At 40.8% G+C, this 27,952-nt stretch overlaps 1 protein-coding gene across 2 annotated transcripts; it reads left to right on the top strand.

Moving 5' to 3' along the window:
* Positions 1 to 178: 178 nt before the first annotated feature.
* Positions 179 to 25,920, top strand: inpp5f (inositol polyphosphate-5-phosphatase F). Of its 2 annotated transcripts, none has more exons than XM_036126243.1 (20): positions 179 to 628; positions 6,687 to 6,767; positions 8,523 to 8,659; positions 11,816 to 11,944; positions 12,100 to 12,267; positions 12,346 to 12,402; positions 12,879 to 13,077; positions 15,807 to 15,986; positions 16,459 to 16,526; positions 18,157 to 18,281; positions 18,374 to 18,451; positions 19,156 to 19,276; positions 19,958 to 20,086; positions 20,234 to 20,351; positions 20,432 to 20,630; positions 21,336 to 21,407; positions 21,487 to 21,560; positions 21,738 to 21,866; positions 21,953 to 22,040; positions 24,319 to 25,920. In XM_036126243.1, exons 1-20 carry the CDS (start codon positions 532 to 534, stop codon positions 25,478 to 25,480), a joined length of 3,411 nt encoding a protein of 1,136 aa, XP_035982136.1. In that variant the 5' UTR covers positions 179 to 531; the 3' UTR covers positions 25,481 to 25,920. The 2 variants fall into 2 exon arrangements, with proteins under 2 accessions (XP_035982136.1, XP_035982135.1); XM_036126242.1 differs by having other exon boundaries at positions 12,082 to 12,267.
* Positions 25,921 to 27,952: the final 2,032 nt, after the last annotated feature.

Below are 27,952 nucleotides of genomic sequence, written 5' to 3'. Positions count from 1 at the left end.
TAAAAACATCATAACTCAAAAATGCTGGGGGCTTATAACAACATTCAAATAAAATACATCTGTTTTATAGGAATAAGTTAAACTTTTTAAAAGAGATAATTAAAATAAAAAGACCTTCCGCCTGTACCTGTGCAGCGGACGATGACGGCGGGTCACGTGACGCGTTGCCGTTGGAAGCAGGAAACGTCAGTTACGTCCTGAACGGCGACGCAGTTCCTCCTCCCTCCCTCCCTCTCCAGACTCACTGATGGAAGTGACAGCCTTCACGCCGCCCGGTATGACTGTAGGAAGGGCGCCGCTCCTCCTGTCCCCAGGAACTTTGAATACCAGCATGTAGAGGTGGAACAAGCCCAGCGACACGGACCCAGCCGCTGTTAGCCGCGGACGCAGCTAGCCGCCGTAACGTAAGCTAACCGCGGCTAGGCTAGCTCCGGTGTTTACCGCCCGAGACGTAGGAGAGGAACCCCGACGTGTCCCGGAGATTGGGCTCAGCTACCGAGGAGAAGGGGAGTAAAATAGGGTGGGGGAAAAATGGAGCTGTTTCAGGCTAAAGACGAGTACATCCTTCAGAGCGGGGACCGCGCGCTGTGGTGCAGCAGGAAGGACGGGAGCATGGCTGTCAGACCCGGTAGGTGCCAATAACAGCCGCTTTCGGAGAACTAAAATGTCTCCTTCATCTCTCCTCCGCCCTGAAACCCGATCGCTGCCACCGAATCTGCTCAAACCCGCCGATCTGAAATAAAACACAGTTTGTTTCCACTGTTAGTCGTCACTCCGGCTTTGTTATTCCTCCAAAGTTTGTCAGCCCGCTGCTCAGGTTTCACACCGAGGGTTTGAATGAGACGGCTTCGTTTAAGCTCGACACCGCGGAATAATGCAAAGCCAGGGGTGTCCAAACTTCCCGAAACGATATGATTATGTTATTTAAATAGATCAATATAATTGCGTTTGGGGGCCACACTTTGAAAAATCATGATTTCCATTATAACAAATGATGCTGTGAGTTCCTATTATGCCTGAACAGAAACCTTTACGCTACATGTGACTTTTTTTCTTCTTTTTATATTACCAATATTTACATTTGTAGTCTGGTTTCATTCAAACATTTTTTATTTATCCTCTAGATTACAAGGTTTAGGTCTTCTTTAGTGCAAGATTCTAAAACAGGGGTGTCCAAACTTTTCATCATATGGGTTAGAATTAAAATGACCTAAATGACTAGATAATTATATTTTTATATTCGTTTTTTTGCACCACTAAACAGGAGCATGCAATATTTTAATGTTACAAAGTATTCAGGTTTTCTGTAGGAAAGGGATTTAAATCGTTGTAGGTATAACAGTTTTGCACATTTGCCTTGATAAAATCAGTTTATAAATTCTTTTGGGCTTGATTAAAATTAAGTTTTTGTCTATTCTCACCAGTAAGAACCGGATGTGGGGGCAGCCTTTGTTTAAAAAAGCTTGTGCTATCTTTAGCCGATGTTGGTAAATGAATTAAAAGCAGATTGTGGCGCGTCAAATTCAATTGCATTTGGGTAAAGATCCTTAGATAGATGTGTGGTCCCGTTTACTATAAACATTAGCGGAGAATGCAAAATGTGTGGTTATGACGGCGACATCAGGGGTTCGTAACGCTTCAGACAACCAAATTCACAGCACAGACAAGACGTGATGGAAATAAATGAGAATGTCCAGCCGTCATTCTCGTCAGGAAGCAGACGCTCTGGATCCCAGAGGTTAACGTGTGTCAGTGCAAAATGTGCAAATCAACCCCCAGAACAAAAGCAGAAGGGCTCTGTGAAGCTCTATGCTGAAGCTAATAATAATAATAATAAGTAATAATAATTCATTTTATTTCAGGGCGCCTGTCAAGAAACAAAAAGAGAGAAGTAAAAACAATTAAGACAGAAAAAACAAGCAACCAAACTACACAGTGAACTAAAAATTACTCTAATGAGAGACAAACATTATCTACAGTTAAACGAGTCATCTATCATCATGGGCTGAAAGGACACTCAGAGAGGAAGAGGCCATCTACATTTGAAGCTAGATTACAGTTTGCATATATTCAGTCAGGGATGAAGATACGGTTACAACCTGTCCTGTGGTCTGACGACACTAAAATGCTCACGTCTGGCCATAGTTCTTCATCTTCATTGTATTGAGGTCTAACCTGTTGTGAATCATTCCTTAATTAAGATAAAATCTTCCCGTCAGCACAGAGAGGACAAGGCAACGGATCACAAGGCCTGTTTTGACTTCATCCATTAGCTTCCTAATTAGTCAAATTCCTCTTTGGCTGCTGGTCATTTCACACCGTCGTCGTGTCATGCCTCTGCAGTTTTGGTCGCTTCGTAGAGATGATAAATAGATTTGATGGCGACCGTACAGGCCTGTGGGACGTTTTGTACTTTCTTTGACAGCTGACGATTTCTCACAGCCTGCTGTGAGGAAACAAGGTTACTCCAGTAGATAATCTACAAGCAGAAAGTCCCTGAGGTTTATGTCGGGGGTCCTGATCTGTTACATTTCATAACAGTCAGCTTAGTCACCCTAAATGGGGCGAGGAGTTGGCGTTGGGGGCAAGGCAAGGCAAGGCAAGGCAAATTTATTTATATAGCACAATTCAGTACAAGACAATACAAAGTGCTTTACATGATTAAGATATACCAAAATAATAAAATGTAGATAGAAAATAGAATAAAAGCAAGTAGGGATAGAATGAAGTAACAGAAAAGATCATTAAAAACAGTAAAACTGTTTAACTAGAACAGTCAAAGGCAATTTTAAACAGATGTGTTTTTAATCTTGATTTAAAAGAACTCAGGCTTTCCGCACTTTTACAGTTTTCTGGAAGTTTGTTCCAGATAAACGGAGCATAGGAATTAAATGCTGCTTCTCCATGTTTAGCAGTTACCTAGGTCGTCCTACATAACAGGTGTTTGTTTACCTGTACTCTGTTCAGCTGCAGGGTGATGCTTTGGCAACAATAAACACATGGAAGTGTTTTTTTTTTTTTTCCCCGAAAGGACTGAGGCAGACTGGATTTTACTATCTAAAAGCTCTTCTGCTAACATTACGAGTCCAGGTTGCCATAAACGCCGTACGGTCAATGTTCAGTCAGTCATCACCTGCTGCTGCCGTCAGATCATTGCCAGACAGAGAGACGTATGATGAGTTCAGTCCATGCAGACACCTGTAGTAAAGCCTGTAGCATCACAGCTGTCTCAGTCAACCCCAGCAGACAGAAACAGAAACCTTTCCAGAGCTACAGCAGCCCGAGTTGTTTTTCTGGCCTGCAGACGTGAGGATTTGCCTGTTTTTACGAGGGACAAATATTCCAACTCTGACTCAGCCAGGTTAAAGGTGCACTGCCACGTTATTTGACCTTTTATTTATATGTCAGTAGCTCACTCTGGTTGCTTACAAAGTTTTTGTGAAAGAGTATCACGTCCTGCTGGCGTCTTCGTTGTTATTTTGCCGTTTTACACTTTATTTTTGCTCAATTTGTTAGTAAATAAAGGCATTTTGTGTTTATTTCTAATAACAGAGGAAGTATGTACTGAGTGTGTGCAGCTGAGGTTAAAACAAGGAAGCGGCTAATGGCTATTAGCGTCTCTAGTGAAACAATGCAGAATGGTCCCAAGATTCAGTCGAAAATTAAAACACAAAAATAAAAATGATTCCAAGAGGGAAAAGACAGGAATGTCTCTGGGAACGTTGGTGGTCACTGAAGCAGACGCTAAACTTGCCGATTTCTCAGATATGACCACAGAGTTGACTGACGTGAGTAAATGTTCTGACAAAAGGCTCTTAAAGTTGCTGCAGATCGGTTTATTTAATTAATAACGGTTGTTTTTGATCAAGCCGAGCTGCTGCTTTACTGCGAGGCATTGCAGAGGGTCAGGCTCGGTCTGACATTATTTAATTTGGATTTATTAATTAAGCAAACCGGCATTATGATAGTTCTGTGATACTGACAGTAGATGGCGCCACACCTGTTTATATCTGCTAATCGTGCCCGGTGCTAGGGCTATTTTTATCCTCAAAAAGGACTATCAAAAAACTATCAGGATGGAGGCTTGGTGTATATAACTTTATTTTATCATGATCAAATAGTTTTTTTATCCTTTTTTTACAAGCGTATAATGTGGCTATATACCTTTAACCCGAGTTGCTCACAGCTCAGATCAAACTCAAAGGCATCAGAAATTACGATGAAATCTGTCGTTGCTCGTCCAATACGGTTTTTACTATGCTAGCTTGATTCTTGTGCCTTTTGTGATGTCATCAACGTCACAAAACGCAGAGTCAGCTTATGTATTTTTTTAAATTGAAGCTCTTTATTACCCACTCGTATTTTAATATTAGTAAACATTTGTAGAAAATGTGGATGTCTTTAGACACATTATTTAAATATGTTGTTTAAAAATGTTTGTTTAAACATATTTGGTGTTTTTGAGCTAATATGTAGTTATTTCATGGTTAATTTATTAATTAGATGTTTGCATGCTGCAGCACCTGTAAGCATCACCTGTCAGGAGGGCGGGGCTAGCACCATCCTTGTTAATATGATTGGCTGGAAAATGATGTGCTTTTTAACCAGTTAAATGATGCCTTTTATTAGATAACTGGATCTATAAATAACTGGAGCTATTTAAATAAACTCTACTGACTGATTTATTTTTCAGGCCAATGCAGCACAGGAAATATGAAATAATTAAGCAATAAAATAATAATGCGGTTTTAACATATAATAACTTAAAAAAAAATACAAGTAGAAATTTGCTCATGTGTTTAATAAATGGCAGATTTATACATTTTGCAATAAATTTACTTATTTACTCATGTATTAGCCTCCAATTTTATTTTAGTAATAAAGTAAAATTGCAGACTGACTTATAGATTGATTACTTTGTAGATCTTTAGGTTCTCAGTGTCTTGAATTACTTAGCCGCTGGTGGAGCAGCATCTCGTCATTTATAGGTCTGCTCGATGAGCTGCAGCTCAGGACCATTAATATTTAATTATATACTGACGTATTTATATTCAGTTTAAACAAATAAAAGCTTAAAACTCTGATGAATTACAAATTTAATTAAGTATTTATGCCTGTACTTATTTACACCTTTAAATATTTATGGATGTGTTTACCTTTTTTGTTGATCAGATCTATTTATTTCCAATAAGATCAAATAAAATCTTATTAAATGCCTTACTTAGGTATGATTTTTGTGGCGCTTTCGGCTTTATGGGAGTTATATATTCAGCAGCAGACTGGCTGAACTGAAAGAAAAAGTTTCACTGAAGTGAGCAGAAGGCGCGGCACATTATCCTGAGCGTGAGCTGTGCAGCCGGCCCAAACGAGGCTTTGGTTGCACCGCTGTTTCATTATTTAATTGGAAAAAGGGTTTCCACTGCGCGCTGAGTTTCCACTCCGCTTCTCTCTGCACACGCGGACGAAGAGTTTCCAACATATTAGACTCTCTGCCAGGACCTTTTGTGCTTTCCTTTTCACTCGTTCCCGCAGGTCTTCCCCTCTCATCAGACGTGGGCCGGCTCCTCTGCTCATGTAGGTCTCCGGTATTTGGAGCAGGAAGAGTCACGGTCTGAGGCCGGTTAAAGCTGACGTTCTTCACCCACACCCACACCCTCCGTTTCTTTCCAGTTTCCCGTCCTCTAATCCAGGCTGTATGACTAATGTGGAGCGTTCCAGTTTGTTCTCCTGCTAAAACGTCACACAACTCACTCTTTACTTGTTAAAAAACAAAAGATGCTACATGGAGACTTTTGTTTAGACCTTTAGTTTTAAAGCTTTTCCTCCATATATCCTCATAAATATGTGGACCAACTCTTCTTGTTTCCGTTTATTTGAGGCAAAGTAGGGTTGTCAAAAGTATAAAATGTTGTATCCGGATACAATACTCATTTTCAAAAGAATCGATGCCGCGGGGTGGGGTGTTTTTTCCAAGTCCCCCAGAAGCTGGGGACTTGGGGGAAAAAAATCTGCAAACAGCAAAACAAATTCAGGTCAGTTCTACCACCAGTGGCACCAAAACAGTCATTCATCTAGAGTGCAGAATAGAGGAAAATGCACTTTCTGAACACTGTGTGATTGAATAATTCTGTGCACTTTTCAGTTTCAGACTTTTTTTGTAACAGGTGCAGCTGCTGAGAATACAGCATTTGTTTTTGTTTGTTAACTGGTTTGGCTAGTGTCAATGTGTTGTAAAGCATAGCCAAGGAAGGAACACTTCTTTTTAATCAGGCCTGCTTAATATTGTGCACAGCATACAACCTCAAAATATTGTTATTATTGTTTACTGTATTTATTTATTTATTTGTATTTTATTTATTAATAAAAATATTTCTGTTAAATTTTGGGGTCTTTGTTTTTATCTTTGTGGTATCGAAAATGGTATCGAGTATCGAATATTTTCCTGAGTATCGGTATCGAGTTGAAAATTTTAGTATCGTGACAACCCTAAGGCAAAGCCTCCAAAACGTGTCTGATTTAATATTTTATTTCTGGTTAATCTGTGGCGTAACTCCTCAGCTGCTGCTGGCGTGAGCGGTTCTGGCGCTGCAGCGTCTCCAGGGTCATCTTCACTTCTCACTGACTGTTTATGTGCTGCTCCTCGGTGTTTGGATCAGCTTCTAACCCACGCTGGTGTGTGTTTGCAGCGACAGACCTGTTGCTGGCGTGGAACCCGGTGTGCATGGGCCTGGTGGAAGGCGTCATTGGAAAGATACAGCTTCACACTGGTAGGTGGGGGGGGGATGGAACCCATTTCAGCTGTTTGTTTTTGTTGTTGTTGTGTGCCTTTTTACACAGATCAGACGGGTTCTTAACCGTGTTTTTCCACGTGTGTTTGTGCGAGACACTCGTGTCGCCAGTGTTTTTGGTATGTTTGTTTGAAGGAAAGGTGTGAGAACGACGTGTCAGTGCACTTAGATGAGTTAGCTGAGCTCCGTTAATGATGTAGGCCCCAGGACTGGATGTGTGATAGATAAATAATTATTATTATTACATGCATGTACATACATAACATACATCTGGGAGTGTTTTCTGCTGCATTGAAAGCACAAATGCAAAGTGTGATTCCTGTATTTGTTTCCGTCTCAGCACTTTTTTGCAATGTTGATATTACAAACAGTGATATTGTGATGACAATAAATGTTTGATTAAAATGTGCAGGCCTGCTTTGTAAATATGGGAGAGTTTCAGTGAGTAAGCTGTTTTATTGTTGCTATTTTCCCATTTATGAAATTCACACATCTGCGTTGCTCAAATGGAGGGCTGGTGGTTTTTGCCAAAAATCATAATTGTGATTTATTTTCAGACTTTTCTCTGTATTAATCACAAGCAACAAAAAAAATCCTGTAGATTAAAGATGTTTGTAAACAGAAAATATAACTGTTTTTATTAATCAGAATATTCTTATTCCAAAGAACAGCTTTTAATTGAGTTAATCCTTGTTAAACACAAAGTGCAACTGGTACGTAATGTTTCCTGGAAGTTTCTGGTAAAAATAGTATTGATTATATAAACTCTAAAACAAATAATAAAATTAGATTATCTCACTGCTGTGGCTCTCTTCTCTTCCATGTGGAGGTAAACCCACTTTAAACATATAACCAACACCTAAAGGATGCGTCTGATCCATTAATTGTTACGTAGCCAAAAATTACAGACCTCTGTTATTTGGAAATTGTGTTTTCTTTAAAAATTGTGATTATATTGCAGGTGCGATTAATTGTCCAGCCCTACTCAAATTTCTTGTTTCATTCTTTCCTGGGTTGGAGAGAGGCTTATGGAAAAGAGCTTCTGTGTCACGCTGTGTTTAAACTGCAAGAAAGCAAGAAGTCATAGATTAAAGAGCTTTTCCATCCATCCACTGGCCATGCTGCCGGTCAGTGGAGGCTGGTACCGAGCTCCTGCTGGTGGGACGCCCCCCCCAGGCCGGTGTCGAACAGCCATGCGTGCATACACTCACCAAAGGACAAATTAACCTAGCAGTCATGTTTTTGGACTGTGGGAGGAAGCCGGAGTACCCGGAAAGAAGCAAAACATGCACTGGGAGACTGCATGAAAGACCCCAGGCTGGGAATCGTGCCACCTTGCGACTCTCTGACCTGCTTTAAAAAACAAAATAAGTTAAATACAAGTCCCAAAGATGCTCAAGTTACATTAACTACTGGAATTATTTAGTTAAAAGCAATAATTTATTAACGGGGGATTTTTCTTTTCTTCACAGTCAACTTTAAAGGTCGGGTGATTTTCACAGTGTTCAAGTGTGATGATTTTATTTTAAGACTTTCAGCGCATCCTCAGCATGTGTTAAAAAATGCTGCATGTACTGTAGATAAATCAGAACGATATAAATACGTCTTCACCAGATTTCTGCTATTAATAGAACTGACGTTCCGTGTGCCGCCGCCGTCTTCACACCTTTCAGTGTTTCTGCACCGCTGACGCAGTTTTCCCCCCGTCTTCTCTTTCCCTCCTCCTCCTGGCAGACCTTCCTCTCGGTCTGGTGTTGATACGGCAGAAAGCGCTGGTGGGCCATTTACCAGGCAACCACAAAGTCTACAAGATCACCAAGATCGCCGTCATTCCCTTGTCTGACGAGGAGCCTCAGGAGCTCGAGCTGGAGGTACGCACGAGCTCAGAACCCCATGGACTCCTGGTTTCATCCTCACATTTATTGCTTTGTTGTTGTTGTTTTATATCCCCTCATTTTGACTATTCTTGTGGAAATCCTACAATTGTTTTTAGTGTTCCTCAGAATAAACAACATGAGTCAGTGCATGATTCATCTCTGAGGTTGAAAACGAGTTCTGGGTTGTTTTTAAAAATCAAATCCACTCGTGAAATGACATTAAAGAATGGCAAAAAACAAGCTGATTGGTGCTAAGGTTTCGGTTTTTTCAGGGAGGCTTCTGGGATGACGAGACTGAATATTTTCAAGTGAGTGAGAGCGGAAGAGGAGGATCAGTAGAGCATAAGCTTTTAGACCCTGCCCTGTACTTTGTCCTTGTACTGCAGACCCTGTGTCTGTCTTGTTTTGCTCGTAGAAATCCTGCAGACTAATGTAGATGTTAGGTTGGAAGTAGAAACTGTAGCGTATTGCCACCTTTTCACATTTTGTGACGTTAAAACCACAAACTTCAGTGCACTTTATCTGGATTTATATGTGATGGACCAACACAGGGTAGCGCTCCATCATGACGTATAACAAAAAGTGATGGTTCTCATAATTTAGCTGTTCTGTTTCTGGCCTCAGAGGTTCCTTAGAGAGCATTGGAGTAGGGCTGAACGATTTTGGAAAATAATCTAATTGCGATTTTTTTCTTTCTTAATATTGCGATTTAATGTGATTCCCCCCCCCCCCCCCCAGTTTAATTTATCATGTCTTTTTAAACATATACAAACAACAAATCATTTTGTTTCCTCGCTGTGCAGATTAGGTGCTAAAAGACCCACAGCATCTAAACTCAGAGCAGAAATGATTGCGTTCTGCCTACAATATATTTCAACCAAAATTGCAATTTTGACTTTTCTCCGCATTAACCACAAGCAACAAAAATGGCGTCTAAATAAAGACGTTTGTAAACAAGGACTATTTAAAACAAGAACTTTTAATGTTTCTATTAATCAGAATATTATTCAAGAGAACAGCTTTTAGTTGATTTGGACATCAATCCTTGTTGAACATAAAGTGCAACCAACAAGCAAGTCTATGTATTAAACTGATTGACCTGTACTTAATGCTATGTATGATTATATAAACTCTAAAACAAGTAATACAATTAGATTATCTCACTGCTGCAACTGTCTTCCCTTCCATGTGGAGGCAAACCCACTTTAAGCATATTACCAACACCTAAAGGACGAATCTAATTCCCTAATTGTTACATAGCCAAAAATTGCAGACTCTGTGATTTGGAAATTGCGTTTTTTTGAATCGCGATTATATTGAAAATGCGATTAATTCTCAGGCTTCAGACATGGCAGAGCATTGGAAAGGGAAAGCATTTGCAGTCCTACCATCACACTTAAACTGACTGGAGAGCATCAATAGATGCCTCTGGGACAGTAATGCGTTGTTTACAGACCTGAAAGCGAGTCATGTTGGGAAACATCAGACTTGTTGAAGAAGGAGAGCTGGTCAGATGAGACCAACATGTAACTATTTGGCCTATGTAGGTGTTACACGTGGTGGAAAATGACTTCTGCACATCACCAGTACAATCACGTAACATGGTGGTGGCAGCATCTGGCCCTGGAGAGGCTTTAATTGAGTTAGGGGCAGGAAAGCTGACTGGAAGCTTGATGGAGCTTAAATGCAGGACAATCCTGGAAGAAAACCTGTTGGAGGCTGCAGAAGACTTTTAGACTGGGCCGGAGGTTCTCCTTCCAGCAGAACGACCCTAAACGACCCTAAACCTGCAGCCAGAGATGCGAGGAGATGGTTTAGGTCACAGTAGATTCATGCTTTCACAGATGCACAGATGGCAAAGAGGAATGGGCAGAAATGCCCTCCAACATACTAGCTGGTGTAATTTGCCAAATTGTTTCTGCTTTGTTAAAACAAGGGACCTGAACACAAATGCAGGCAAAACCTTTTTGTGCTGTTAAAATTTTAACCACCTAAAGGTTCTGCTCTGTGTTGGTCTTTGGCACGAAATCCTAAAGACATGCGTTGGAAGTTTGTGGTTATAAAGCAGTGGTCTGAAAGTCCAATCTAACTTTTAGGCTACGTTCCCCGCTGCAGGAAAATGCAAACCAAATCCGCCTTTTTCTCGGTACTGTGATTCTGATCTTTTCACCAAAAAACCCCCCAAAAAATAAAATCTGATATGTGCCACTTCCGTTTGTGGTACTGGTTTGGATACGTATCAGATTTTATTAAAAAACGTCCACAGTCTGAACGGTCATGTAGCATTTTGTCTGTTTTTCAGTTCTCTTTCCTGTCTCTAACTACACATCCACACACAGAAGCAGCAGCTAGCGCTCCATAAAAGACCTTTAATAGCTGTGCTGCTTTAGTCTTACCTTATTTAGTCTTGCAAAGATGTAATAATAATTAATTGGTGTAATAATATGTAATTAATTGATCCAATAATAAGTAATTTTGTCGGCTCCCATTGCTCAACAGCTTTCTAATAATAACAAGGAGATATGCCGGCCGGTATCTGCGTTTTTTTTTTATTTTATTTTTTTACGTTTTTGAGTTTGTTTAATTTTTTTAACAAAACTTTATTGAACACTTCTAGAAACACATTCATCATTGCTTCCACAAACTCTGTGACGTCTCCTTCTGGTATCTTCATATGCGTGTTGCTCTGTGGTCTAGAACTGTTCAGACAGATGTCTGATGGCGGTCGCATTTAATAGTATGAAAGGCCACCTAAAAAAATATGTGATTTCAGCAAATAATGGGAATTGAGCATCAAGAGCTGCGGTGTGATGCGTCTTTGCTTTTAACACACGCCGGATTCAAAGCTCATGAGCAGAGCTCTGGAGAGCTGGACTGCCTGCTACTGAGGCAGTTTAACCATTTTATTCAGGCTTTTGGGGCGAGGAACTCATCTAAAGGTTGCAGGACATGGAGGATTTGAGCGTGGGACCACTGCTGTAATGTGACGCAATGTGAAAAAGGTTCAGACTTTAGTGAGTAATGGTAACTCTGTCCCCTCTAGCTCTGGTTTTGCAGAGAGATGGTAGCACTTTTATCTGAGCTGGTGATTTTTTTTTTCCCCCTTTGTGCTTCAGAAATGAAAATGCGTGTTTGATTAATTCCTCACAGCCCTGCAAGAAGCATCATTTTGGAATCGACAAGACCGAGAAACAGGCCCAGTCTCCAGATGAGTCAAAGTTCTTGATGAAAACTCTGAGTCAGATCAAGTCCAACGTGTCCGTCCCCATCAAGAAAAAGGTATTTATATCCAAACCGATTTCCTGCCTTTCCTACATTCTGCCTTTTAGATCCATCCTGAGGCCTTTTGTTGCTTTCCGGCTCCGTTGCTTCTCAAACCTTCTGCTCTTTTCTCTCTCTCCGCCCGTCCAATCCAGTATTCCCCTGCATTCCAGGTTAAAGAAAACAAAGAGAAGGAGCGTCTGGAGAGGCGGCTGCTAGACGAGCTCTACAAGGTCTTCATGGACTCTGACTCCTTCTACTACAGCATGACCTACGACCTGACGAACAGCGTGCAGCGGCAGGGAGACGCCGGCAAGTCCAGCTTACCTCTGTGGAAGCAGGTGGGAGAGAAAACGTTGCGTTATGGTTCATCTCAATCCTTTCTCACGTTGACTGACTGCCGTTTGTCTTTTTATAAGGTGGACGACCGTTTCTTCTGGAACAAACACATGATCCAAGATCTTATAGATCTTCAGGTGGGAAAATAACTCAAGTATTGACTAGGTGTTTATTTGGAATGACGTCACACACTGCAAAAACAGAGCTAAAAATAAGTAAAATGTTCTTAAAGCTAGTATATTTGTCCTTGATTTGAGCAGGAAAATAAGATGATTTGCCAATGGAATTAGATTTTTGCACTTAAAATAGGAACAAATCATCTCCATCTTATTTCAAGTGCAGTATATCTAATTATCTTATTTTAGGGGTCAAAATACTCATTCCATTGGCAGACAATCTTATTTACCTGCTCAAATCAAGGACAAATACACTAACCTTAAGAACATTTTACTTATTTTTAGATCGGTTTTTGCAGTGCAAAGGTGTGAATGATTGGCTCCTCATTGGCTGCCTTATAGCTCTGATTCTACTACATGGATGTTTTTTGATTATTAACCTGAAATAAAAAATACCCTCCACACTAACTTGTGTGTCCTGTTTCAAAATGATCCAGGTCCCGGAGGTTGACTTCTGGGTCGTACCGATCATCCAAGGCTTCGTCCAGGTGGAGGAACTGGTGGTGAACTACAACGAGACGTCGGACGAGGAGCGGAGCAGCCCGGAGACGCCGCCCAAGGAGATCGTCTGTGTGGACGACATTTACCCTCGCTTCACCGTGGCGCTGATCTCCAGACGGAGCCGCCACCGTGCAGGTAGGGGTGCCCAATAGGTTCTACCTGAACTCTGGAGCACCGGGAATCAATGCGCGGTGCAGTCAAAGGTTTCTTAGCAGCAGCGTAAATCTCATATTCCAAAAGGATAGGAAAATCTAACCTTTGTTTTATTAATAACATTTATTCAGTGTGGGGGAAACAATCCTGCAAAAAAAAACAAAAACTAAACATTTTCTTTGTTCATATTTCACCTTTTTAATTGGATAGAAGGGTTTAATTAAAAACCTGTGGTATAAATGATATCGGACGTTTCTCTTAGCCACTTTTCAAAATGGGAAAGTCAAGAAAACATGCCGTTCAAGTCAGATTAATTTCTTTTTAACCATACTACGGCAGGAAATGGCCTCTAGAAGTTAGTTGCTTGGATGAAGTTGCCTGTTACTGCAGCCGGAGCAATAAGACCCCTTAACATGATGCTAATGCTAAAACTGCAGCAAAGAGTAGCGTTTGCGGCCCTCCAAAGTGATTTTTAAAAGCGTCCCTTGATCGTAACACAAAAGTGGCACAAATTTGTTTTTTCAGCTCAGGTTGGAGGTTGATGCGGTTAAAACAAAAATCTTGCAGTGACATTTTTTATGATGCGGAGCCTTTTTGAAGGAGATGCAGACAAATTAAAGTTGTATAAAAATGGAAGGTAACACACAAAGCCCTTTTTTTTTTTAGCTTTTAATTCAATTTTATAGTGTACAGGACCAGAAACCTCCAGTGACTTTCACTAGAGAACAGAAAAAAGGGCTAATTTCCTGTTCTAAGAATAATCACAACACACCCAGACAAAGATAGCTGAGGAAAAACAATTTATATTAAAACATATTTTAAAGGGTTTTTTCTACTCCTCCGATCAACATTTTTTTCTCTTCCGATCCCAGAATTTGAGTATCTGCCGATACTATTCTCATACAGAGCTCTGTTTACTTTGATGTTATAATCAACCATATGTTAATTTCTTTTAATAGGCTGTAATGAACTCCTTTCTACTGGCAAGTATGATATGTATGAATGTATCCCAAAATACTGCTTGGGATAAGTTTAAGCTCTCAAAAGAAGTCAGAAAAACAGTTTTTACAGGAAAAATCACACCCTGAAAACAAATGTGCAACTGTGCAGGTTTTAAATTGACTGTATTTACGAAGTCGAAGAGAGAGACCCATAATGGGTAAACTTCCCAGCTTAATTTTAACCTAACTTTATTTTTATCACTTCAGATTTGTTTTATCATTTTACTTTATTTTTGTCTTTTTTAGACTCTTAATTGTAGCAATTTCCCATACATAAACCACATGTAAAGTGGATTATTATTATTATTATTATTATTATTATTATTATTATTATTATTATTATTATTATTATTATTATTATTATTCTCTACCCCTTATTTTTAATGATGAAGCTTGTTCCAATGAAACTAAAGAAGTCTAGTCAAGGATTTAAGAGATAAGATAAGATAGTCTTTATTGATCTCACAATGGAGAAATTCACTCGTCACATCGGCTCATACAAGAAGGTGCAGAGTAGGGAAGGTGCATTCAGTTATATACAGTGAATCTTCATATATACAATGGATCAAAAATAATACCAAAAAATACTATTATTATACTATACTATTATTATTACTATATTATTTACATTCATAGTGGTCTATATATATATATATATATATATATATATATATATATATATATATATATATATATATATATATATATATATATACATACATACTTAGGATAAGTTCTATACTCAGGATTATTGCACGGGTTGTAGTACAGTGTATTAAATATATTATTGCACATTAGTTATTGCACATTACTTATTACAGTTATGGTCACAGTTATAGTGCAGCATTGTATAGTCTGATAGCAGCAGGAATGAATGACCTGCGGTAGCGCTCCTTTTTACAGACAGGATGTCTATGTCTGGCACTAAAGGAGCTGCTCAGCTCCTCTACAGTCTGATGCAGGGGGTGGAAGGTGTTGTCCTTGATGGATGTGAACTTGGACAACACCCTCCTCTCAGCCACTTCCTTCACTGAGTCACTTAGCTTAATGTAATGTTTTTTCTTTTGGTAATATATGAATAGAAATAATTAAGCTTTAAAATGTCAGTGATGAAGAAAAGTAATGTTCATGTAATTGTTCATGTCCATCACTTTGAATAGTCATGTTACTGAGAAGTGCTACATGCTTTGACTCTCCAAATACAATTCAATGGGTTGATTCATGTGATCAGTACTTAAGGATTCTGTGAGAAAACTCAACGTCGGCTCTTTCAGCAGGACAACGATCTAGATCATGTTACCAGATCAACACACAAAGAGTTTGTCAGACACAAAAGACCAAGATTCTCCCATTTCCTCCTCAGTCCACACATCTAAGTCCTACTGAGAACATACTGAGCTCAAGAGATAATGAGGGATGACACAGGTTTCTGGGCAGTATAGAAAGATTGTGCAAAGAGGAAACGGTCAAAGATCTCAATCTTCCGTTGCTCCACCCTTGTGAAATTTGATAGAGCAAGACTTTATACTTATCGGTCATTTCACAACGTCGTTATCGGTGTGAGCGAAGGTTTCTGCACTACAGGATGAACTCTTTTGATCGTTTTTGCACAAATCAGGAACTGATTCTAGAGGGCGCTGTTCCTGAAATGTGATAAAGTGTGATCTAGATCAGAGGAGTGGTACTGACAGGTTCCTCTTCTTTTTACAGGGATGCGGTACAAACGCAGAGGAGTGGACACTGACGGCCACGTGGCGAACTACGTGGAGACGGAGCAGCTGATCCACGTGCACAGTCACACGCTGTCCTTCGTGCAGACCCGGGGCTCTGTGCCGGTCTTCTGGAGCCAGGCGGGGTATCGCTACAACCCCCGGCCACGCATAGAGAAAGGTCAGCAGAACCGCACTGTCCGAACCAGGGAGATGTCGTCATTTAGGGTTTCTCTCTGTTTTCAAGACCTCGTTAGTTATACCTGGAGATCTTTGTCTAGATCTGCTTTATTTACCTAGTCTTCCTTTGAATGAAGACTGAAAACCCACCTGTTTAGAGATGCTTTGGCTCATAATAACAGGAACACTGACCAACATATATGATGTGTAATAATGTTTTTCACTTGATGCAATTAATGATTGTTACAGGTTTTACAATCATTGACTGTTTCCACGTGATTATGATGCTTTTATGTTAGGCACTTTTGAACCTGAAATGTGTTAGACAAATAAACTTGACTTATTTTCATATTTTTCCTGATTTTTCTGGCAGAAATCAATGCTTCAGGAAAATGTAATGCTTTGCAGGAACTTTGCAGATGTCTTGTTGCCCATGTTTCCCTGTTTCATAAATGTTTCTGCTCATGTCGCAGGTGAGCAGGAGACGAAGCCTTACTTTGCGGCTCACTTCGAGAAGCAGCTTGAGCTTTACACAAAGCAGGTTAGTTTGATTCGTCAGAACGCAGACATGTTGTGCCGCCTTTAGTCTTACGCCTTATTTTGTTTCTCTGTGGCTGTTAATGTGAATTTAACACCGTTTTGATGAATGCAACACCTGTCGCTGCATCTGCTGTTTAAAAGATGCCGAATATAAGCTTCGACCCTCTTACAGAACCTGACTGAATACAAAAGCAGTTTTCGAAACGGCACTTTGTTATTTAAAGAATAAAAGGTATCTAAACCAACCTGGCCCTATGTGACAATGAAACTGTCTCCTAAACCTGAGAACTAGTCAAGCCACTCTTGGCAGCAACAGTCAGTGACAAGCAGTGAGAATTTACGTCGATACGGAGGAGCTCTGGCCGAGATCAGCCACATTGGAGGGTTTTCAAGCACCAACAGTCTGTTTGTATTAAAGTTTGGGATTTGACTAGGCCACAGCAAAAGATGCAGAGGTGGGTCTGCTGGTGCTGCATAACACCAATATGTTCTGGAGATTAAAGGGTAACTCAACACTAAATCAACGTTTTTGCTAATAAACGGTTAACATCAAGACTCTTTTGTCACCGCGTGTTACCGTGGTGAAATTTTTTCTGGGACATACAGGTACAGGTGATAACACGGCAAGCAATGTGTACAAGGTTGTTTGTTATTTTTTTAAGAGATTAAAGCAAACATGTCTTTAGAGTTCCAAAAGTCAATTCTTTTACTTACTTTACTTACACTTTAAGGCCTGAAATTGTTGCCCAGATATTCTTCTAGAGATCAGAATTCGTGGTTCCATCAATTATAGCAAGTCGTTCAGGTCCTGAAGCAGCAAAGCAGAACCAGACCATTGCCAGCATGTTCAACTGTGGGTATGAGGTGGTTGTCTCTGAAATGTGTTGTTGATTTTAAACCAGACGTAAACTGAATCGACTTTTGTCTTGAAGATAATCACAATGTTCTCTGAAAATGTGAAATGGACCTTGAAGCTCTCCTGTTGATTCTACACCGACCAAACTAAAGCAAAAAAAATCAGGATAAGGTTTATTTATGTAACCTCCTGGATGAGCAGTCGTTGCTGCTTTCTTGGATTAATTTTGGTGGACTGACCACTCCTGGAAATGTTCCCCACTACTTCATTTGTGGATAATGGCTCAATATGATTCAATAAAGTCCCAAAGCCTGAGGAATGGCTTTGTAACCATTTCCACACTGATAGATGTAAATACGTTTTATTGCCTCTGTTCTTCAGTTCATCCTATCAGGGCATAATGTGTTGCATTTTTTAGATATTTGAGCCTACTTCATGTAGTCAGACAGGTTCTATTTAAGTGTTTTCTTGATCCTGTTGTCTGGCCTGGGTTTTGATCGTAAAATTTAACTCAGCTTTCTAAAATCTTAGTTAATTGATTCACTATTAATATAACAAGGGAAGCTACTTTTTGCACTTTGGTGCCTTGGTGACTAGGGTAATGTATTTCCCTCAATAAAAGAAATCACAACTTACCAACTGCTATTTGTGTTTATCCAGGTTATGTTTGTTTGATATTAGAATTTGTTTATCAGACATGTGAAAATGTCATTTAAAAAGACAACAAATCTGCAGCAGAGCAAATACATTTTCACGTCCTGTTTTGTTATTGCAGGTCATCATTAACTTGGTGGATCAGAACGGACGAGAGAAGATCATCGGCGACACGTATCTGAAGCAGGTGCTGCTGTACAACAACCCGAACCTCACATACGTTTCCTTCGACTTCCACGAGCACTGGTAGGAGAAGCGCCACACCATGAATGGACTTTGTTTTTTACGCCAACGTTGTCTTCACTTCCTCATTGTTCTTCCTACTTCCTGTTTCATAGTCGTGGAATGAGGTTTGAAAACGTGCAAATACTGACAGATGCGATTTCTGACCTCATCACTGACATGAAGTGGGCCTGGTAAGTAGTGGCTGTTACTGCCGGAAACAAAAGCTGTTAACAGGAACACAAATGCATGCAATGGAGTTTTATTATTATTAACTACATTCATATTTGTTGCCTCCCCTGAAAAGGAATAGAGAACAATGGAATCGAGAGAAGCTCAGGACTTTCCCTAGAAAACTAAATCTGTTAAACTCTACATCACAGCCACAAATACTTCATTTTTGGTACTTTTGGAGTAAAATTTGTCTACTTTCAGATGATGCGTGTAATTGTTGTAGAAGTTTCTGTTAAATCCCTCCAAAGCATAAAGAGGACACAAAATTTTCCTCCTATTGTAATTATATTCGACTCAGAGGCTGGATTTGAAAAATATATTTACATTATCATGTCTGATAGAACAAATCAAACTAGGTACTTGGAAAAACTACATTAACCAGCACCAGACCTTGCTCTGGCTCTCGGTTGAAAAAGGTTTCCAATAACTTCCAATACCTTCTTTCTTTTGTAGAAAGTGTGGTGAGGGTTGCCAGATCTGACAGTTTCCAGTCAAACACAACGTACAACCCAACTAAAAAACAAAAAAAACCCAGTCCAAATCTAAACCTCTCTTGAACTTGTGTTAAATATTTTTTTAGTAATTTTCCACTTCAGATTATAGTCAGGCTGAAATTATGTTTTTATGAATAATTTAAAATCTTTGATTTCTCTCCGTCTGCCAGGGTGGACCAGGCAGGAGTCATCTGCAAGCAGGAGGGGATCTTCAGAGTCAACTGCATGGACTGTCTCGACAGGACCAACGTGGTTCAAGCAGCAATTGCCCGAGTGGTGATGGAGCAGCAGGTCAGAGTTTTTCTACGAATTTTAAGCACTTCTAATATTTTCTCATGGCGGCGACCTTTCAGTAAAAACATCATCGTGGATTGCTAAAACTTACCTGCAGCTAAATAAATGAAACTACGTTTGCATTACAGTATAAAGTAACTTTTCAAGGAGTTCAAGGGTTTTTATACTTGAGCTGGCCCAGAAAGACGGTTGGTTTGTACATTTTGAACTAAATTTAATATTGAGCTTCTTATTTTGACCATTTGTTTTGGACAGACCAAATAATTTAAAATGTCAACTTGGTTTAAAATGTTCTTGTGTTCCAAAAAGTTCACAGTGCCATGCACAGGAGGGTTCTCTGGTAGAGAAACAAGCCCACAGTGCTTATATTGCTGTCATATTTAAACAACACAGCAGTAAAAGAAACTTGCTAACAAGTAAAGTCCCCGTGAATAATGTCTGTCTGGTTGGGCCTGTCTGCTCATGTTCATTCCTTCTCTTCTTGTCAGGCTGGTTTGAACTGGTCGGCTACCAGTCTGTTAGATCCCCAAGCTATTGTACATTTTTCCTCGTTTCCTCCTCCTCACTGCACAAAGTGCCACATATGGTTGTTTTTTTAATCTTATGAGGTCACGTTTCAGGTTTGAATCATGTCTTCCATTCTCAATGTCTTCCCTCTTCCCTTTGTTCTTCCTGCAGCTGAAGAAGCTGGGTGTGATGCCTCCAGAGCAGCCTCTGCCTCCCAAATGCTACCGGATCTATCAGGTCATGTGGGCCAACAACGGAGACACCATCAGCAAGCAGTACGCAGGAACAGCAGCCCTCAAGGTAGCACCGTTTCCAGCTTGATCAGTTTTCATTTTCAGTGGTTTCTTCAAGTTATTTCATCTCTCCACTGATTCTGTTGTTTTCACAAGCTGTGCTGTTAAAAGTGTACAAATTAGATGAGGTTAAACTTTTAATTTACTGATCTAGGGAGACTTCACCAGGACAGGGGAGAGGAAGCTGGCGGGCGTGATGAAGGATGGCGTGAACTCTGCCAACCGTTACTATCTCAACCGCTTTAGAGACGCCTACAGACAAGCAGTCATCGGTACGGGAAGCCAAACAAGATGTAATGAGAACCTTTGTACTGGAGTTCTGTCTGTTTGGGTAATCTTTACCTCCCTGCAGATCTGATGATGGGTCTTCCCGTGACGGAGGACCTCTACTCCATCTTCAGTAAGGAGAAGGAGCACGAGGAGAAAGAAAAGGAGAGCCAAAGAGGAGCCCAGGAGCAGGTCGGCCTTCTGTTGCAGACCTACATGCAGCTTCTGCTGCCGGACGACGAGACGTTTCATGGAGGCTGGGCTCTCATCAACTGTGACATGAGGTAAGTCCTCAGTTCTCCTGCAGAACTGCTGATTAACCAACATGTTACGTCCATGGAGCAATGGGTGTAGCAGCAAGGAGCTAAATTAAACTGTAGTAATGTATACAAAGTCAATAATCTGTCCACACTGCAAAAACGGAAGTAAAAATAAGTCATATTTTCTTAAAATTAGGGTATTTGTCCTTGATTTGAGCAGGTAAATAAGATCATCTGCCAATGGAATAAGACTTTTGCTCTTAAAACAGGAACAACTCATCTCAATCGTCTTATTTCAAGTGCAGGATGTCTAATTATCTTATTTTAGGGGTCAAAAAACTCATTCCATTGGCAGATAATCTTATTTATCTGCTCAAATCAAGGACAAAAACACAAATTTTAAGAACATTTTACTTATTTTTAGATCTGTTTTTGCAGTGCAAAACTGATGTAGCTGAGGAAAAGCGTCTACCTAAACCTCCAGCAGAACCAGGCTCAGTTTGAACGGCCATCTGCCACGGCCGACTGGGTTTAGAGAGGACAGAGCAGAGACACAGAAGCACTGATCGACTAGACTAGCTCCATCGGTGGCTAGACACACAGTCAAGCAGATAGGCTTAAAAAAGACATTTAATAAAAACCTCAGTGAAAATAGATGAATGCTTGTGAAAGGTCAGATCTGATGTGTTTGCGTGTACTATATGAAATATTTTTATTCTTCTCCTCCAGCCTGATTGATGCAACCAACAAAGATGTGGATGTGCTGCTGCTCCTGTCAGATAAAGCCTACTACATTGCATAGTAAGCCGGATCTAAACTCATCATTTCGTTGTGCGTGTGCTGCCTAGAGTGACTTATACTTCCCTTTATTTTGTTCCAGCTATGATGACGAGGCAGATAAAGTCGACCAATACCAGCGTCTCAACTTGGAGGGTTTGGAAAAGATTGAAATCGGTGAGTCGAGCTCAAAGGAGAAGTCCTTGCACTCTCACTGAGTCATCAAACACTTCCCAGAAGTGTGCTTTCAGCTTCTCAATAACATTTTAGTAATATCTACACTGAACATGATTCATGCAATGACAGCAGATCTGTAAAAACTGGATGCTATTGCATTTGTGTGTTGCCGTGCAGGTCCAGAGCCCACTCTGTTCGGGAAGCCGAAGTTCTGCTGTATGCGTTTGCACTACAGGAACCAGGAAACTAGCGGCTACTTCCACACACTGAGAGCTGCAACGCGGAATCCAGAGGACGATGGAAAGGGTAACAAACACAAGAAAACAAAACGGATCTTCTTAAGCAATAAACATGCCTGATGCCTGATGACTGATGGTGTGACATTTTTTCAGATACGCTGCAGTGCATTGCTGAGATGCTCCGCATAACCAAACAGGCCTCCGGGTTGGACCTGCTAGTGGTTGAGAAGAAGCTTGAGAGGCAAGTGTTAAATTTCGGAATAATAATACATTACAAATATATTCATACCAGCAGTGGTGGGCACAGCTATCCATAAAGTTAGCTTTACAAACTTATTCCGCAAACAAAAATATTAGCTTCACTACCGCCAAACTGATGATGAATCAAGAAATTTGAGGAAGCTAATGCTAACCGCTAACCAACACTCACTCTGTGTAACATCTTCAGACAAAAGGTGCTGCACGCACTTACAGGGTGCATGACGAACATGCGCTGTGCTTCATGTTTAAGGGGATAGTGGTTTTAGTTCAAGATAAAATACTTACTAAATACATTTAGTAAGTAATACATTTTAACTTTTACACAGCCGTCGAGAAGAATATTTTATCTCTCTGTGCCCAGGCGGCTGAATTTTAGAAAAAAACTGTGCGAGTGTGGGTTGGAGGCCTGTGTTGCCAGTTTTTGCAAGAGAAACAAGCAACCAGCTCTATGAAAACAAAGAAGCGTAAAGTCGCCTATAAAAAGCAGAGGTGGCAACACTGCTGGAAGCCTGGAACACTTTTCTGGAGTTCCCTTTTTCATCAGACAATTTATTTTAACAAACATTCAGTAAATCATAACTTTATGGGTTACTTATTGTTGTAACATCAATAATATCAATATGTTTTATATTTAATGTGCACTTTTTTTTAATTGAAAAGCATAAATACAAAACAGTTTCATCACTGCTGTGTAGAAAAATGTTTTTCCTGTTTTATACGTCCTGGTTAAATGCTTCTCGAGGTTTGCCATAGATTAGGCAGTAAGTCGGACAGTGTTGGAAAAATAAGAGTCCCACAGAGCAACGAGTCTAGTCTCCTACCCATGCAGTGCCGGGAACTCAGAAAGCTCAGTTACACTAATTAAATAAGACCGCCATCAGACTTTTGTCAAAACCCCAAAGGGACCTGCATGCACATATAACAGAAAACGTCATACAGCAGCGGATACCGGCATCTCTGTTATTATGAAGTTGTTGAGCAATGGGAGACGACAATATTAATACTGCCTCATAAGCAGAAGATGAAAGCTAAGAAGAAAACAGCACAGCAATCAACATTGTTTACAGTGATGTCAACGGTGGATTGTGAACATTGTTATCATACTTGCTGCTACTGAAACCTAATGAAGTGGAAGCTGATTGGTCCGCTGAACAAAAAGTTAACACTGGAATTTTCTGTTTTTGGTTTTGTGCGACTGTTCCCACCGCTGCATGCCAGTTGTGTAACATTTTTCCCTGTTAAACAAAGTGTAGTTAATTTTATTGGGATTTTATTTCAGCACAAAGTAGCTCATGGTAATAAAGTAGAAGGACAAGAAAACATGTTTTCAACTTTTTTACAAGACTTTACACATCCAGGCAGACTATTTTTCTGTTGAGGAGGAAAATCATAAAGTGGATATCTGATGGGCAACCAGAGAAGATGTTTTAAGGATGGAAGGACGTTTTCTGTGCAGGAGGGTCTAGACGGTTAATGTTTCAAAGATGGAAATACACAGAACAGATGCTAATGACATTAGCTTCAAAAGATAAAGCCAAACTCTTAACTCGAGGGGAGAAACTAAGGAATCCTCGACTGTAATTGTAAAATTGTTTCATTTAGTTAAAGTGGACTTTGTGCCAACAAGGAGGAGTTCAGTTTGAGGAAGTTTTGATTTCATTGACATTGGCAGTGACGGTGGTGGAAGTGTTTTGTTGGGCTCAGTGTAGATGTAGAGCTGGGTGTCATCTGCATAGCAATGAAAGTGATACAAAATCCTCTGAAAATGGGAGCAGAAGTCACGTCTTTGTGGGTTTACAGCGGTTTTCAAATGAAGGGTTGATCAGTTTGAGCCTCACAGAGCTTGTGAAAGTATTTTTTAGCCTCACCCTGCTTTAAACTTCTCCACAACATAATCACTGACCTGTCTGCTGGGTTCCTTGGTCTTCATGATGGCTTTATTTAGAGGTGTGCCCATAGCATGATGCTACAAAGCTGAGTTGGTACAAATTCATGCCACACTCCTACTTGTTTTTATTCCTATATTTTAATCATGTAAAGCACTTTGCATTGTCTCTGTACTGAATTGTGCTATATAAACAAATTTGCCTTGCCTTGCCTTAAAAACTGAAAACCTTCTTTTTTCCCTTCTGCTTCATAATTATTTGCTTGGTCTTGGTCTGTTAGACACATTTTATGAAATTTTATTTTATTAGAAATGTTTCCAGCAGAAATGATGCCAGGAGCTGATCACCGGTGTGTTCTTGTATTTGTTCCAGGCGGCAGAGTAAACCTCACGAGGACATCATGGGGATCCAGAACAAAGCTGCCGGCCAGGTTCCTGGGAGCTCGGGCCTGGCCCAGGGCAAAAGTTTCCTCCTCAACAAGTTCTCCTCCCTGAACCAGAAGGTGAAGCAGACCAAGACAAACGTGAACATCGGCCCCTTTAAGCCCCTCGGCAAGCTTGGGAACTTCTCCAAACCCGATGTGACCGTGAACTTCCTGAAACCGACCATGCACGTCAACCTGTGGAAGTCGGACAGCAGCCTGGAGACGTCGGATAACAACCCCGGAACGGGAGCCCTCAAAGACATAGGTGACGAGCGCTACGATATCGACTCGGATTCAGACTCGTACAATTCGGACCCCGAGCATCCGTGCTCTGGGTCCTTTGAGAAGGTGGACTATGTTCTGCCCAGCTGTGGCATCGTAGCATCAAACCCGCGGCTGGGCAGCCGCTCCCAGTCCATCGGCAGCGGGGAGCTCAACATCCCCTCCATGATCCACGTCACCGGCTGCGGGGAAAAACAAGAAGGCTGTTCCGAAATTAACGAAAAGTCACCCGGTGCCGCCTCGTTGGCTGAAGAAGCCTTGCTCATTGACTTTGGCACGCCCATCGACGCCTACTGCCACCAGTTTGTCCAGGACGCACAGACCAAACCCGTCGAGGTGTTTGGAGAGCTGCCGCCAGCCGGCGTCCCTCCAGCCAACCCCGCCGCGCACGGGCAAAAGAAAACCCCGGCAGACCCGGCGCAGCAGCCGGGCTCCGAGCTGCAGAACCAGAACCAGGAGACCCAGCTGCCCAGACCGTCCCAGCTAGACGTCCCAACCTCTACCTCCAGCTCCAACCTCCTCTCCGTCCAGAAGCCCAGCTCTGCTGCCTCCGGAGGCTCTCAGAAGAGTCTGAGTTCTCTGATGGAGGGCAGCCTGGGACCCTCGCCCGCCGACAGCAACGGCAGCCGCGTGGTGTCCCCTTTTGCCAAGATCAGGAGCTCCATGGTCCAGGTGGCCAGCTTCACGCAGGCGGGACTCACCCAGGGCATCAACTACGCCGTGGCGAAGGTGCAGAAGAGCCCGGAGCCGGACTCTGTGAACGAGGCCCAGGAGAACGAGCTGAAGGCAATGTTTACACAGTGCCAGACCAGGATCATCCAGATCTAGAGCTTTTCCCTGTAGCAGGATGTTTGTAGTCGTGCGTCATCCTGAAGGCTCCCATGTGGTGGCGTCAGCAGAAGCTTGCACAGAGTGTCATTACTAGGCCAATATTCGTGCTCCTGGATTCTCCCTTACACTTCAACCGAGACTCGCTTAGAGCAGGAAAAACACACCCGCCACTCCTCCACCATGCCACCATGTTTACATGCACCCCCCCTCCCCCACTTGTTTCTTCTTTGAGCACTGATTTGTTTGTCTTTTCTTTTGCCACGCAGTCTTGCACACTGAATAATATTAATATATGTCCTCTCTTCTGTGGTTAAATGGTCAATTGTGCCTCGCAGTGGAAATTGCAATAATAGTGGTGCAATGTATTATTTCCCCCCCCCTGAATATAATGTCTTAGAGTACTAGTTGGCTTTAGAAATACAATAAGGTTACATTTTTGTGTGTGTGTTGGGATCCTCAATAATTTCAGAGAAAATTAGACTAGTATTAGCAGATATTCCCCTAAAACACCCCTTCATAGGCATGGGTTGATATGAGACTCTCGTGGTGTGACAACATTGAGGAAAAATACCACAGTTTCATGGTATTAAGGGAAAAATGTGTACAAAACGATTGGATTTCTTTATTTCAGCCTAAAGCCTGTTATGCACATTGCTGCTAAACGCTAATTATAGCTACGTAATTTTTATTCAACATTAAACTGTTAGATTAAACTGAGGCTTAAACATATAAATTTAAACAAAAAAAAATCTATATTTAGTTGTAGTTTTCAAGTGTTTAATGTGCAGATTATCACCCCTCTGAGCTTCTGAGACTCACAGAGAAACTAAATCAGGCTCTTCTTAGTTGGTTAACTAGTCAGGCTGTCTGCTCAGGTAGCTGCAGGAAGCCTAGAAACGTGCCGCTTGTAGCTTCATAACTGTAGTTTTAAAACATTGCCATCATCAGAGTGAGTTCTAGTGATCAGAAATATTTCCATATTTCCATTTTTTTTCAGCCAGCCGACCAACAGTGTGCAGCAGCAGGTGTGGATAAAAGCCAGACGCTTTAGGCCCCAGCTACCCGACTCTGGGGGAAGTTTTTGTTACTGCGTCTCTGCATGCAGGCAGGGTTGTTAGGCTGCAGTATTTCATGAACCATGCGTTCAAACCCTGCTTGAAAATTACATGTTTTCATGCACACACCTGATAAAGAGCTTAGTGACCAGAACGCTTTAAGAAAATGAGAGTTAATGGCAGTCGATATCATTACCTTAATATTCAACCATAAGGTAATGTGTTTTTCTAAAATCTTGCAGCCCCAACTTTAAAACTGATTCATTTTTATTAGGTTTCTGGAAAAAAAAAAGTGACTGTAATACCTATAACATTGACATTGTCAATGTCAGAATTCATAAGACGACCCTGAGAATGGGTTGGTGCACTATATTAAATATTCTCTCTTTTTTTTCTTTAAGGCTGATTCTTTTCATAAAATTTTCCATCTGCTGTTTGGGGCTTAATGGAAACGCAGTCGGGAGAAGGCGAGGCCGATGTGGAATAGCTAAAAAAAAACAATCTAAAAGTCAAAGTGGGCCTAAGCATCATCCCTCCTAAGACTCTCCTGATATCCAGTCCAGATGTTACAGCGTTATTGATGTTCTCTCCTCTCTCACACAGAAGTTTTGCTCACTCCTGCTCACTCCTGCTTTCACAGCTGGAACCATTTTTTATAGTTCTTTCACATCTTTCTCATTTGCACTGGTTGTGTTTCCTTTAAACTTTCCTATGTAAGTTGCAAAAAAAATCAGGAGCAACCATTGCTTTGGGCGAGTCTGTAGCCTAGCGTAGCTTTAACGCTGCTCAGGAACTTAACGGTGATGCTGTGGCAAAAAATTTCCAGCTAAAAATATCTGGATTTGTGTTGCTGGTGCTTTAAATGTAGAAAAGAAATCTATTATTTTCCTTTAGCATGTAGGCAGGTGGTGCAGATGGTAAATAAGATGTTAAATTTGTGTTTCCTTTCTCAGTTTCAAGCATAGCGTACCTAGCTTCATTCTCTTTTTTTAAGTTGGATTCCAGTTTCAAATCGTTATTTCTCAAAAAAATTAAAACTTTTCAAACCATAACAGTGTAGGTATCCAAAGTGATGGTTAACTAATTTCCTAATAGACTGTAGGTTATCTTTCCAGAGGAAAAACGGCATCACACACAACCGGTCTCATGGTTCTTAGCTACACTGTTTATAAGCAGCTGGAGGAAGTTTGGCACTAGTCCAGTTTCTGGTATTTAAATTACAAAATGTAGTTACCAATTGCTGCTTTTCTTGAGTAACCTTCTATCAAAAAGATTCTTTATTTTGAAGCCAAAACTAGAACAAATTTTAAGCTAAAACCATTAAGGAAATATATTTTTAATTGATGTAATATGGTTAAATTGAGTCACTCCAAACTTAAAATTGTATTTTTCTGAGGAAATAACATGTTTAAAC

The sequence above is a fragment of the Fundulus heteroclitus genome, chromosome 22 (assembly GCF_011125445.2).
Source record: "Fundulus heteroclitus isolate FHET01 chromosome 22, MU-UCD_Fhet_4.1, whole genome shotgun sequence".
NCBI lineage: Eukaryota > Metazoa > Chordata > Actinopteri > Cyprinodontiformes > Fundulidae > Fundulus > Fundulus heteroclitus.
Note: the sequence above shows the minus strand (reverse complement) of the source record. Positions and strands in the feature narration are given on the sequence as shown.

Bases quoted from the DNA above. Each gene is read 5' to 3' on its own strand.
- inpp5f (XM_036126242.1), top strand. From the start codon at position 532: ATGGAGCTGTTTCAGGCTAAAGACGAGTACATCCTTCAGAGCGGGGAC. The intron at 11,945-12,081 runs GTATTTATATCC...CGTCCAATCCAG, and splicing joins CCGTCCCCATCAAGAAAAAG to TATTCCCCTGCATTCCAGGT. The intron at 19,277-19,957 runs GTCAGAGTTTTT...TTCTTCCTGCAG, and splicing joins GAGTGGTGATGGAGCAGCAG to CTGAAGAAGCTGGGTGTGAT.